This window comes from Fusarium coffeatum (assembly GCF_003316985.1).
Source record: "Fusarium coffeatum strain FIESC_28 chromosome Unknown BRIP53273_contig_45, whole genome shotgun sequence".
Lineage (NCBI taxonomy): Eukaryota > Fungi > Ascomycota > Sordariomycetes > Hypocreales > Nectriaceae > Fusarium > Fusarium coffeatum.
In genome coordinates, this window is record NW_022157842.1 from 131579 (window position 1) to 146301 (window position 14723).

The 14723-nt window shown below is 49.2% G+C and overlaps 2 protein-coding genes across 2 annotated transcripts; both read left to right on the forward strand.

The window, feature by feature from the left end:
* Window positions 1–1060: 1060 nt before the first annotated feature.
* FIESC28_02048 (uncharacterized protein) lies at window positions 1061–6157 on the forward strand (the record flags this gene model as incomplete). The annotated part of the gene is made up of 2 exons (XM_031156198.1): window positions 1061–1128; window positions 1189–6157. 2 exons carry the CDS (start codon window positions 1061–1063, stop codon window positions 6155–6157), a joined length of 5037 nt encoding a protein of 1678 aa, XP_031019731.1.
* An 855-nt stretch (window positions 6158–7012) lies between these two features.
* FIESC28_02049 (uncharacterized protein) lies at window positions 7013–10071 on the forward strand (the record flags this gene model as incomplete). Its single annotated transcript, XM_031156199.1, has 3 exons — window positions 7013–8120; window positions 9139–9579; window positions 9632–10071. The coding sequence occupies 3 exons, from the start codon at window positions 7013–7015 to the stop codon at window positions 10069–10071; spliced, it is 1989 nt and encodes a 662-aa protein (XP_031019732.1).
* Window positions 10072–14723: the final 4652 nt, after the last annotated feature.

Sequence of the window (14723 nt, forward strand, 5' to 3'; positions counted from 1 at the left end):
ACTTTGGCATCATTCATGGGACTGGCAGTCAAGTAAATGTTTGTCATGACAAAGTCTTGTGATGGAGAATTGTTAATGTGAATGTTTACATGTAGTGAGGCTGGCATTTAAAGTTAAAATCCAATTGATAGTGAAAGAAATTGAAGAGCCTAATGATCAAGGAATGACCTAGACACTCCCAAGCCAGACTAGGACATACAAAGGTTTCGTGCAGCGCAGGGCAACATCGCATCGCATCGTCAACCTGGACCTGGTCCGGTTATTGCCCCACTAAAGCTTCATGAACTCCCTGACCGACACCAGTAAAAAGTACCTCCACTTCTTCCCCCGTCTCAACCAACAAGAGTTTGGTTTGCTCTGGTCTTGTTATCTCAAGCTTGTATTGTTTGGGACTGGCTTTGCATCGGCTTCTTTTCTTCAACGGCCGTTCCTTCTCTCTTCAACTCTTCCTTCCTTCCTCTCCTCATTCCTCCTTCCCTACATGTAGAGTAGGTGCAGTCAAAACTTTACGGTTCGACTGTATTCTTCATCTATCGCCTTCATTGGCATCCGTATAATTTCCCTTTTCCCTATTTCTCTTTTCTTTGAGTATACTTTTAGTTGTTTACGGTCTTTACAAGACGTCATTCGCCTGAGAGCTCAGAGTATACATTCAAACTCTGCAGACTACTTTAAAGATCGACAGCGACATCAGTATTGCGACAACGACTGCGATAACGAAAAGTCTATTCTTTGCGACCAAAACGCATCGTCAAGTTCGCAATTGCTTCTACGACCATCAGGGTTCGTCAGAATCACGGTCGACCAAACCACCCTCCGGTGCTAGTGACGTTTGACCGGGATACTTGCGACAACGATACTTCCGACGCCGCAGCCACCGCTACCGGTCCGACGCGTGCAACCCACCATTGGGATCACCTGCCCCGACTCATACTGTCTAATAACTCTTTTCACACGACTCAACAAATCCATTGTCGCACTAACGCCGCGAATCCCTTGATTTTCCCGCCTCCGCGGCAGTCTCTCACCTCAGTGAGTTCGACACATAATCTCTGAAACAATGGGGTTTGCGCGGTGTGAGGGGCCTGTATGGGGGATTGACGACTTCAGTGTCTGTTTCCGACAAGAGTTTGTACTCCCTGGTTTCTCCGACATCCAATTGACTGGCTGACCAATTTTGTGCTACAGTTATCTGCAGATCCTCTTCCCTCTAATCGCCCTATTTCTTTCCGTCGCGCTTATCGCCTGGACCACCATATCCCGCGCTTTAAGCTCCTGGTCCAAATCTAAAGCCAGGTATCAACAGCTTTCCAGCGAGGACCGCCGACATAGCCATACCGATCTCCCTCCCGAGCAGGTTGATGATTCCGATGACGATGCACTCGAGATTAACGGAGGCCGTTTGGCTCTTGTCAAGACCACAACTCGTGGTTCTATTGTTCAAGCCGACACCCCACCTGGACAAGTGATTTCGCAAATCGTCGAAGAACTCGCTATCGCTGGACTTGTTGCGGTCAATGTCATCCAGCTTTCTTCTGGAAGCAAGGGACGCCATAGCCGCGCTGCAGCAATTACTGGACTTGTCATCTGGGTCTACGTTTTTATTCTGTCGACTCTGCGACTCGTTCTCGGCGCTCTGAAATGGCGAGGACCTCATCTTTGGAACCACACGGCCTTCCTCTACAGCTTCAACTGGGTTATCTCGATCTTCCTCTTCCGCTCAGCTTTCCTCACAAATGACATCAGCCGAGTCGATCAGATTACAACATTCGTGGAGTTTGGTCTCATTACACTCCTTTTCGGAATGGCAATGACCACTAGAAAGGGCAACAAGACGGTTCGCTTGGAATGGGAGGACGGCATTGAGCCTTCTCGCGAGCCCTTGGCCAGTCTGTTCTCTCTTGCTGTGTTCGGCTGGGTCGATGCGATCGTCTGGAAGGGCTGGAAGGCCCCAATGGAGATGGAGCATGTCTGGAATCTCCTGCCCAAGGACAAGGCCGCTGCTGTTATTGCTGATTACCGTCAGATGAAGCGAACAGGATCTCTTGCCATGCATCTACTCAAGTATTTCCGAAGAGATTTGCTCATTCAGTGCGCCCTCGCTGTCCTTGCCGGACTCTTCACTTTTGCGCCAACCCTTCTCCTCAAGGTGATTCTTGAATTTGTCGAAAACTACGGAACCGTGTCAGAGAACGACCGACCGATTAACGTTCTTTGGCTCTACGTTATTGGCCTCCCCGTAGTCGACCTTATACGTTCATACGCCGATAACCAAGCTCTCTGGATTGGTCGAAAGATCTGCATTCGAGTTCGAGCCCTTATCATTGGCGATATTTATGCCAAGGCCCTTCGTCGCAAGGCCTCTGCAGGCAAGGACAAAGTGCTGCTTGACGAGGACAAGCCTAAGGCCACCAAGGGCGACGATGCTCAGGATGGTCTCATTGGCAAGCTTAAGCGAGCCCTCAACATGAAGAAGGACGACAAGAAGGCCACCCCCAACGATGCCGAATCTGCCAACGACCCCATTAAGGATGACAAGAAGGACGATTCCAACGATGAGCAGGCCAACCTGGGAACTATCATCAACCTCATGTCTATTGACAGCTTCAAGATCTCCGAGGTCACTGCCTACCTTCACTTCCTGTGTGCTTCTGCGCCCACCCAGCTGGTTGTCGCCATCGTTCTGCTCTGGCAGGTCATGGGTCTTAGTGCCATCCCTGGTATTGTCGTCATGATCTTCCTTCTGCCCGTCAACTACGGCCTTGCTCGTGGTTTCACCATCACCTCCAAGCGAATTCTTGCAGCCACCGATAAGCGTACTAATGTTACCAACGAGGTTCTGCAAAACATTCGCATCATCAAGTACTTCGCCTGGGAGCAGCGCTTTGGCCGTATCATCGACGAGAAGCGTCAAGCTGAGCTCAAGGCATTGCGCTCGCGATTCATGGTCTGGGCATTGGCTGTTGCTATCTGGAACTCCGTGCCTGTCCTTATCACTTTCTTCTCATTCCTGGTTTACACTTTCGTCGAGCAAAAGCCTCTGAAGCCATCCATTGCCTTCACAGCCATTTCTCTCTTCATGCTCCTCCGTGTTCCTCTTGATCAATTTGGTGACATGTTCGCCCACGTTCAGGAAACCAAGGTTTCCATCGATCGTGTTGAGGAGTTCCTCATGGAGGAAGAGACTGATAAGTACGTCCAGCTTGGCTTGGATAACGTTGATGAAGATGGCGTCAGACGAATTGGTTTCAAGAACGCTACCCTCACCTGGGGCAGCAAAGAGACTGTTTCCGAGGACAGCACTCGTGCCTTCCGACTCATGGACCTAGACATTGACTTCAAGATTGGCAAGCTCAACATTATCGCTGGTCCTACAGGCTCTGGAAAGACGTCAATGCTGATGGGTCTCCTCGGAGAAATGACTTTGATCGATGGAGGTGTCTACTGTCCTGGTGGCCGCAGCCGAGAAGAGGTTCACCCTGATCCTGAGACTGGTCTCGCTAACACAATCGCATACGTCGCACAGTCTGCTTGGTTGGTCAACGCTAATGTCCGCGAAAACATTCTCTTCTCTATGCCATTCGACGAACAACGATACCGCGACGTCATTGTAGCTTGCGCCTTGGAACGCGATCTCCAGATTCTCGATAACGGTGACGAAACTCTGGTCGGTGAAAAGGGTATCACACTCTCTGGTGGACAGAAGCAACGTATCTCTCTCGCTCGCGCGCTCTACTCCAACTCGGCCCATCTCCTGCTTGACGACTGTCTGAGTGCCGTCGACTCTCACACTGCTCAATGGATCTTCAGCAACTGTATCCGCGGACCTCTCATGAAAAACCGTACTTGTGTCCTCGTCACCCACAACACAACTCTTTGCGTTCCTTCCTCCGACTACGTTGTGCTCTTGGAGAACGGTCGAGTCGAAATCCAGGGACCTTCCGCTGAGGTTATCGCTTCCGGCAAGCTTGGTGAGGAGATCCAAAAGTCTCATCCCGGCTCAGCAAACCCCTCAAGAATTCCTTCTCGTGTTCCCTCCAGCGTCGGCGATGATGAAACTACGGTAAACGGCCAGGGTGATGCACTCGATGGTGTGGACAGCTCTAAGAAGGACACCCAAAGCAAACCCAAGAAGGATGCCATGGAAGAGACCAAAGCCACTGGTTCAGTCAAATGGCCCGTTCTTAAGCTTTATCTCGGTGCTATGGGACCATGGTGGTTCTGGGTTGTTGCTTTGTTTGTGTTTGTTGCTCAGCAAGTCTCTGGATTGGCTACCAACCTCTGGGTCAGAGAATGGGCGAACCAATATGTTGAGCAGGGTACCCCTATGGCTATGGAAGTCAAGTCAAACGCTTACTCCACCTCACAATTCTCAAAGGCCACCTTTGCTAATGCGGTTCGAATGGGTTCCGCAGACCACAGCACTGAACCCCTCAACGGACAGATCACCTTGCAAGCCGGACACGAGAACGTTAATGCCATGTACTACCTGACTGTTCTTGCTGTCATCGGTATTGCCGGTGCTCTTGCGGCTTTGTTCAGAGATCTCTGGGTATTCTTGGGCTCGCTGACTGCCTCCAAGAGCATTCACGACCGACTGATCGCATCTGTGACCCGAGCCAAGTTCAAGTTCTTTGATGTCACCCCTCTTGGTCAATTGATGAACCGTTTCAGCAAGGATCTGGAGGCTGTTGACCAAGAGATTGCACCTGTCGCCATTGGTGTCATCAGCTGTGGCATTTCTCTTCTGATGACTGTTGGTCTTATTACATATATCACACCCAACTTTCTCTTCGCCGCCGCCGGCATTTCTGTGCTGTTCTACCTCATCGCTGTCTTCTACCTCCGTGCCTCGCGCGATCTCAAGCGACTCGAAGCCGTCCAGCGCAGTCCTTTGTTCCAGCAATTCGGCGAAACACTCAGCGGTATGACCACCATCCGAGCTTATGGTGATGAGCGACGATTCATCCGGGACAACCTTGAGAAGGTCAACGTCCAAAGTCGACCCTTTATCTACCTGTGGGCCTGCAATAGATGGCTGGCCTTCCGTGCTGATCTTGTGGGAGACTTGGTGGCCTTCTTTGCTGGTATGTTCCTCATTCTCAACCTCGGTAAGACCGATGCTGGCGCTGCTGGTATTTCCCTGAGCTATGCTTTGAGTTTCACCGAGAGTGTCTTGTGGCTTGTGCGACTTTATGCCATCAACGAACAAAACATGAACTCTATGGAGCGTATCAAGGAGTATCTCGATGTCGAGCAAGAGTCCGATGCTATAATTGAGGACAGCCGACCTCCCGTTGACTGGCCCCAGAAGGGATCCGTCGAGTTCGTTGACTACACTACCAGCTACCGCAAGGAACTTAACCCTGTCCTGCAAAACATTTCCCTCAAGATCGAGCCTCAAGAAAAGGTCGGTATTGTTGGAAGAACCGGTGCAGGCAAGAGTTCACTGGCTCTCGCTATCTTCCGAGCGCTAGAGGCAGACGAGGGCAAGATTCTCATCGATGGACTGGATATCAGCAGCATTGGTCTTCAGGATCTGCGAGAGAACATCACCATCGTGCCTCAAGATCCTACACTATTCCACGGAACAATTCGAAGCAACTTGGATCCTTTTGACCAATACACCGACGACCAAATCTTTGCGGCTCTTCGAAGGGTTCAACTTATTGGACCCGATGAGCCCTCAACGTCGCCTCCTACACCCACAGTTCCCGATTCAACAACTACCAAGACCAACCAGAACATCTTCTTGAACCTTCAATCTACCGTCGCGGCTTCTGGCACTAACCTGTCACAAGGACAGCGTCAGCTCCTGTGTCTTGCTCGAGCTATGCTCAAGGCTCCTACAGTGTTGGTCATGGATGAAGCAACCGCCTCCATCGACTACGCTACCGACTCCAAGATCCAAGAGACAATCCGAGAGCTTACTGGTACAGTGATTACCATTGCTCACCGATTGGCTACCATTGTGGATTACGACAAGGTGCTCGTTCTTGACAAGGGTCAGGTGGTGGAGTATGCTCATCCATGGGAGCTCATCAACAACAAAGAGGGTACATTCCGCAGCATGTGTGACATGAGCGGCGAGCTTGATGTACTTCTCAAGGCGGCCAAGAAGAAGTGGGACTCTGGACGCCTAGTTGACGATTCATAGGAGAAAGAAAAGTCAAGATGGATAGAAGAGGAGGATTGACTGTACAAAGTGCTTCTGTAATGTGGAACGTGGTCAGCATTTATATGTACTATTGATGGTGAGAACCATCAACTTTGAATACAAAAGTATAGAAGGCATTGCCTATTAATTAAGTTTTGATTGAATCTTCAGCAACATCAGTAATGTCCTGGTATATAAGCATGATGATGGATCATGATCTAGAAGTCTTCTGACAAAGTCATATCCATTACCGATGTGGGTCTAGAATGCGGGTTAAGCTTCTCCGCAATTCGGCGTTGAATTTGCATGAACTAGAAAGCCTAGAACACATCAAAGTTCAATATGGTTACGAGTAGTTACATGCATCATCATTCGTCTCTAAATAGTAGCAGTTCAAGCAGTTCCTTGTATCCAATGAAGCAAGGGCTAAACAAGGAAACCCCCTGATACTACGCTCAGGCAGCACCTATAAACAAGGGTACGTATCTTGCTTCGTCACCCACGAGACGAGACGATTCGTTGGCCTTGACGACTTGGCAACGTATGTCTTTCAATGAATGTTATTTAAATAATAAACAACTTCCATTCTCTTATGATTTGATCTTCTTCACCCCTCATTTTCCCCTCAAAAGTTAAATACGCTACAGCCAATACTAGGTCTCCTGTATCATTGGGCTATAGGCTCTCGACTCTTCTGTAGTGTAGCGCTGTGGCGAGGTTGGGCACGTGCCCTTAATTGAAGTGCTCCATACCTTGGACTCGACTACGACGACTTCCGACTTTCTCAATCTCCCTCGACATCTCGCCAAAGGGCGTAAAATCTTCTCTTTTGTTCTCATAGATACTTTATGCAGGATGAATTCTCGGGTTCCTGCTTCACCTACGCCTCCGCATCTGGATTCGGAGAGTGTAGCATCGGGACAGACATCGACTTCTCATATGCCGCTTCATCACTACCCAGAGGACCAGCGTCAACATCAACATCAGCCTTATACAGATCGCTTAGAGGATGATGATCCACCTCCTAGCTACACCGTAGTCGACAATGAAGGGCCTCACGCCAACCCTTTCGACCTACTACCCGTGAGCACTTCATCCCTTGGAATCCATCCCTTCAAGGGCACGTCAAACGACAAGACAGTGTACTATCTCGACAAGCGTCTTGATACGGATCCTGAGTTTCTGGAGCAGCATGTCAATGATCTCGCCAAGGAGCCGCCTAGGCCGTATGTTCGCGTTCAGGGCGTTGACCGCAAGTCTGGCGAGAGCAAGAATGGCATTGACTTTGATATCCACATTGAACTCACCCCGCTTCTGTATCAGGAGATGGCTACGCGTCGATCATGGAGACGGATTCGCGCTGTGAATAACTTTGATAAAGTACGCCGCGGAACGGTTGGGATGACGCGGGCACCAGGGTTTGGCGGCAGTGGACCACCTGAGGAGGGCACGCCGGGAGTATCGCAGTGGGTGTATCGGTACTGCAATAACAAAGCCGGTCTTAAAGCATTTGTGCTGGAGCGACGCATTACGGGCTGGGACTTTGCTCTCGTGGGGTCAAGGTTGGAGACTCTTGTGCGAGAAACGGGGTACCGGGGAGAGATTAACATAACATTCCCTACGACGAATGCCCGCGTGGAGATATACAACAACTGTCGAACAAACCGATGGCGTCTTACCCGATGGATAGTCCTCCTTTTCTACTTCACCCTCCTCTGGCTATTTACCTGGCCATGGATATCCCTCCGAACACGATGGTACGAAACAGTTTACGTGGAATGGTCCATGAGTCGTCCCGACAGACAAGGCACACTGCGCTATGCATGTATGAGTGAAGACCAGTGGTGTCGACTCTGGCGCCGACCAATCCAGCAAGCCATCAAAGCGAGACGACGAGGACGATTAAGCCAGGATGATATCAACGATGCGTATGTTGCGCCTGGGGCTGTGGATTCTGCAAGGGGTATGAGAGCTGGATTGGAGGTTTTGCAGAGGACTTTTGGATGGGGAGGGGATGGAGAGGGCAGTGGACGACATTTACCTTGCAATAGGTAGATGGATGGTGTTTGTGTTGGGATTCACTCCTTTCGGATGATTGCATACATGGAAGCGTTGGCGTATTAAGAATGCATTGTTTATGTATCATGATTGATGAAATTGATTCCCACTCATATAACTTGAAGCAAATTGACAACATTTGGGTGTTTGGGTCGTCAGAGTACCATAAGGATTAGCTGCTGAAAGCATAAGAGACGAAATCATCCAGTTTTCTTATGGTAGCTTAGACGAACACTTAGGCCTCCTTTATCTTAACGCCCTCGGTCTTTGAGGATAATTTCTCTCCTTCATTTGATGGTGCATTCGAGTAAAAAAAGCAGGGGAGTTGCTGTCTCTGCCACCAGGTAATGAGAAGGACGCTTTTAGGTTGTGATGGGTTTAAAACAACACGCAAACACATGCATAATATAGTTATCGCACAACACGAGTCTTCACTGAGCAGTCAATACTGGAAAGAAGAATATTATATATCAAATCGATTTGAAATGATTGTTGTAATACAATAAATATATACTGTCTAAAACCTAGACACTTCATCCAGGCCTTGTGCTTCAGGGTAAGCTGCTGCCTTATCTTATCTTTCCCCTCCCCCACCAAGAGTCGCTCACTCATCATCTACACATCCCTTACCAATCTCAACCATCAAGCTCCGTCTCAAAAAGCAGTCTTGCTCTTTGAACTTTACTCACAACTCATTTTAAAGTATACAAATCCGTATTCTGTGAGACACAGACTCATAACCGTCGTTATGGCTGAAGCAGAGATGAGTTCCAGCTCAAGAAGAATATTGGCTGTGTCGCTTGAGAATGAAACAGCGGTCTTGTCAAAGTTGGTAAAAGGTTAGTGCCTGCTATTTTTATTCTGTCACTTCATATGTCAAGTTGGAGTCAGTTACAATGCACATCATAACTAACACAGAATAGACCTCACAGGAACAGCACCAGAATCACCAGACCCTACCCTTGGTATCGCAGGCATAACACATCCACTCTCCCTCAAAACACCATACTACTCTACAACAGTTCCCATCTGGCTCGACCTCATCGGCTCACCATCCGACTGGTCCGAATCCTTCCTGTCAGAAGAAGCAGCGGAAGTCCTCGCCGTTCTGGGCGGTGTCGTCGTCGTATTCACTGCAGGACCTGTTTCAGCGTCAAAGGACCACCCCGCAAAGGATCTGGTCGAGCATGTCGGGAAGGTGCTGAAGAAGGGACTGGGAGGATGGGAGTGGGACGGTGTAGGCTTGGCTATTGGCGTGGGTGGTGATGGGCATGAAGAGGAGTGGGACGAGATCTGTGCCGAGGCGGGATTGGAATTTGTATCCGTCGGAGGAAAAGGTGATACTGGCCGTAACGAGTTTGGAGGTATGCTCCGTGGGCTACTATTTCAAGGGGTATCCACTGACAGCAGATGCAGAAAAGACAGGAGTTGCGCGTGTAAAGGAAGCACTCGAAGCAAACGACTGGTCACAACTTGAGGCACCACTATCAGATTCTGAATTTGGTGATTTCGAGACTAGTTCCGCCAAAGGACAAGACGACAAAGACCTTGACCCCAAAAAGATGGGTTTCGGGTTTGATCAAAAGGACTTTGAAGGTCTACGAAAGGCTATATGGGAGGCAAGCCAGGATGTTGAAGAACCTGAAGAGTCTAAGAAAGCAGAGACAAGTAAGGAGGGCACATCTGAAGCAGCTGCTGCCGGAGGCCTAGAAGACCTCGACGAGGACGAGATCGCCAAGATTGAGAAGATGATGAGAAAACTTCAAGCCGTGAGGGAAGCCGGTGAAGGTATGGGCGAGGAACAGAGAAAAAGAATGGCAGCCAGAGCTGTCGAGGAAGTGATGAGAGACCTATAGGCGATGAGTAGAAAAGTTACCTGAGCAAACGATCATATTGGATCGTGTGCTCTCATCGGAGACAGAAGTCTGGGATGCAAAGCGCTGGCCACAGGTTATTCCACTAAGATGAACATATAGACAGGCTCCTCGATCTATCCGCGTCCGTCCGTTGCAACCATTATCATCATCGATATAACACGGCTCGCTTAACACGTTGTTACACAACAAAGTTGCATTATGTAACTCTAAAATCGTGATCCAAGTCTCTGGGTCTAACGTAGCACATGCGTATTCAATTTTCGGTAGTATGGTGAGACCTTCTGGTTGGTATGCGTCAGGCCCAAGAAAACAGGGAACTGAGACAACTTATTGAGTTGTATATAGCCTAAGTATATGGCAGATATGAGCCCAAGTTGAGGGATTTCTTCAGACGAACTTTTTCGGCGCTGTATTCCGATTATATAGATATCATCATAGCTTATAGGTAAGGAAGGTTGACAGAAGGGTTTCGGATCTCCAGGACAGGAAGAAACTCAACGATGCATTGGAACACAGGCGGGTCTCACTGTATTTTGACAAGCACCATGGGTCCGGTAACCTGAATCCAGTTCCAACATGACACGCCTCGGTTGTCATGTGTCATATGCTTGTGCTTCAAAAGTAGCTGACCTCGAAGACATTGATTCTGAGAATGCGGTCAAAGCGTGCCGCATAACGTGCTCTTGCACGATGCATTCCGCATCTCCCTATTTAGACATTGTGCAACGCTAGAACGACCATCGATAGCGGCATCAGCTAACCCGCTGACTAACTCAGCTGTGGTAAAGTGTAGATCGAATATGAATCGTTACATAGGTCACGGGGGTTTGACGAGGCGGTGACTTGCTGAATAGCTCCATAAACATTGCTAGTGTCGTGTCATATGCAAGGGAGGATATTCAACATTGTTCCATGAGTTGAGGCGTCGACAGATATGTCGTAGTGTGTTTGTGTTTGTTGGTTTTGAAGTTATTCTCCTTTCTCCAAACTGACTGCTTGACTCGACTTGACCCAACTTGATGGAGTTGACGATCAATTATATGGGACCAACGCCATTTGAGGCCGGAAAGAAGCGACCCCGGGGATCTAGGGTCCGCCGGTAGTATTTGGGTCGACAGTTAGCCATATTGAGAACAATTGAGTCGTCCTAGCCTGCCTAGCCTGCCCTGAGAAAAGGTAGACGTCAAAAGTCTCAGACGCCCCCATCTGGTCGTGGTTAGCTTAGCTTGCCGTCCCACAACCCTTGTTTGGCGTAGGTAGCCAAACAGGGGAGCGACTCACGTTTCAGCGCGTCTTGTTAGGAACGTGCGTACTCAGCGTCTTGAGCTGTTGCTTCGCCTCGCCTCAGCTCTTCTGCGGCTTGTGCTGAGTTGACGTTTTACGGTGCAGCTGAAGGCATAATATCGTGAACCCACCTCGAGTCAGAGCCGTCAATTGGTTTTGGCTCGAGGATGTCAACAGAATCTCCTGAATAGTGCATATCAAAACAACACTTGGTGAGAAGCATCAAGTGGTCGAGAGACGCGTTGACACTCACCCACGCCATGGATGCAGCTGCATATGCATATACGGTCCCTGTTCCCTCAAAGTTTGCCGCCATTCGTCGGAGCTTCTGACCCGTTATGCAGGTCGTACGCTGTTTTGACCTGAAGCTTCTTGGCCAACTAACGTAACGATAGTTGCAGAATAGTGAGCCTGGTCATGGGTATGGTCGACTCGATCGACAGTAGGGTTTCTCGAGCCATAAGTCTTGTCTGTGCTTTCCTCATCAGTCTACCGGAGTCGAATCATATGTAAAAGTATCTGCAGTGAAAATAAACAGCATGCCACTCTCTTTTTGGTCTTGTCTGTTGTTCGCTGGAGAATGTGACAGATAGTGACATCCCTACCAAAACGAAACACTTGCACTCCAAAAGTTTATGCAAGACGTCAGACAGATGGAGTCCTACGCTTGAACCAAGCTGCATCGTTTGCTGGTCTGGGCCAAAGAGGTCGGGAATAGTGATATCTAGCTAACGCCGGCTTGGTGTACGATTCAAGCATGGATACCCTTTCCTTTACGGCGCAGACAGTCGCTTATAATAAAGCTGCCCTTGGAATATGTCCATTACTCGCATGCTGTCTTCTCCCAGTGAGAACATTCTGTATTCCATCCCTAGACACAAAATAGGAGCTGGTTTGGAACGGGGCGATCGGTACCCCTAGACTTGATCGGGGGAGGTAAAACCGCAACACGATGTGGATCCAGTTGGAGACATGGCCGAGCGTTGGTTGGCGTGGTTGGCTTTGGAGTATGATCCTGCAAGGCACTAAAGACATGTCCCCAGATGCAAGCTCAGGGAACCACGTCAGGGGTAGCGGGCCAGAACCGGCAAGCAGCATAGAGGATGAAAACAATTCGACAATCATCTCATACTTTTTGACTTGTCACGTTTGATCTTTTCTTTTCCCGAACCGCCCGGGTAGATTTCGGAGCCGGGAGAAAATCGAATGTCTTCCGGATCATCGCTATGTATCCCTCTGTACAAAAACATGCAGTCTCTGGCTGCCCACCTCTACCACGTAGGTCGAGACTCTGGAAGCCACAACCGTTGAGGCTTCGCTGGTGGCAAAGCCGATGTGTAACAGACTGCGGTGACCGCGAAACCATCAATCGCCGACTTTGAACCGCTAGTCACCTGAATGTCGCTGACTTGATGGTATATTCAATCTTTCCTTTACGGGCCAAGCTCAATTGACAGAAGCTAATGTACCTGAGCCTTGGCCAGCTTTCGGCCCTAACGTCAATGGCCTAAAATCAGCCTCTAGGCTATTCTTTGTTCAAGCAGTTGATCACAACTGCTATCAACAGGACGTTCCGACGTTGCGAGAATCCGCGGTCGCGGAAAAGGGGTCGCGAGGAAAGACAAACAGTAAGCCTGGCCAAAACCATTGATCCACTGAATGACGATGGGGCGGGAGACTACTGCAGGAACAGGGTCCTAGTATTCAGCGGCTCCTGAGCTCGCCAGTCTCGTAGGCAAGATCTGGCGTGGTCGCCGTGGTATGATTAATCCTTCGGCTAGATTTTTGCTGCAAGGACACTTGGTGAGGTCCGTTAGTGACGCGTAGGGTTTGAGTAGCGTGAGATTTTGACACGAGAATAGGTCAAGGTGGATGTATGTAAGGTGCCATCCTGAAGTTGAAGCTTGGTCCAAATGAAGGTCTTTGGGACCAACTTCTAGATCTCGAGATCCAGCATTGCAAGTGTTCTCTTCCCTGACTCGTTTATGCAGTTGCTGATTGACATGCGTTAGTCAGAATTTCATGGTATGCCCGGTAGATGACCATCCGCTTGAATGTTGCAGTGACCGCGGTACCGGGCAAGCATCGTGAGTGATAACGAATTGAGAGATCAAAACGGATGGGATCCCCGATGATGTATGTAAAAAATCCGACACTGATAGAAATCATGAGCGACGTTTCTTGATCGCATCGAAACTTATTGTGGATTCATATTGGTTGATGAAACCATTCAGAGAACATGGATTAGGCTGCTGGAAGACCATGACCAGGCATTCAGGCTCAACCTTGATCCTCGGAATCCAGAGTTCCTGACCAACCCTTGGCGAGTGACATTGGCAAATGGGTACCAGGGCTGATCAATGGAAGGGAATGTTTCTGTCAGCCCAGTCCCATTTGTGTAATGGTTCAAGGGTGCAAGTGAGTCGACACAGGGAAATCGCTTACAGGCACGAGTGAGAAGGAAGCCGAGACCCTTTGCACAAGTGTCGTCCGTAGTCGATACTCTAGCGTAGGATCACGAAAAAGAACCTCAACATGATGACCCAAGTGATGGGTTTTGCTTTTTCTTGTCTCGTGTGGGGTTTGCTGCAGAGTGATAGCGATAAACGGGAACATGACACCTTCTTTGAACAAGTGTGCCGGGCTATCAAGTTGGCGTGTCGGGGTCTGTTCTGTGATCGGCATTCATCATCGTGACAGGGACGAACTTTACGCCAGTGAATTGGCGGCCGCACAGGTTTGGTTGTAGCGTAGAATATTCTTGTGGGCTCTCGTGTTTCGCGATACGTAGTAAGGGACTGAGAAAGTCTGCTAATCGTTCACAGACTCTCTTTCTGTTGTGACATGTCTTGGCAGAGTTGGAAAACTTGATCGAGATGGACAAATCAAGACCGAGTCTTAGTCGTAGGCTAGGGTGTGGCGCCTGTTTGAAGCGATGTGGTGACGCCTTCCCTCCTAAAAAACACGACGGTTCGATAGGGTAAGACCGGCGTTTCTGGGTTTCCTGTTTTGGCAGGAAGGACTAACGTTGGAATGGCGGCCAATAGGGGTCGAAGTTGTGCAAGGCACAGCACCCTTTTACCGCTCCGTTTTGGGGGCCTTTTCCTTGTCGTCCCCTAAATTGATTTTGGTCTTTTCATTGGCGCGTACCTTGCATTAGTGGATATAGCAGGAATCCAATGAATATGCACAATGCACAAAACACCATCAGTGTAAGCTCAACTGTGCACAAATATCTGACGGGAAACCTCAAGAAAACCAACCAACAAGGGTTTTCCCCCCTGACGCAGGTACAGAGTACCGTGCCCTACCGATACCACCCCACTCGCTGTGCTCGAGATGCCTAG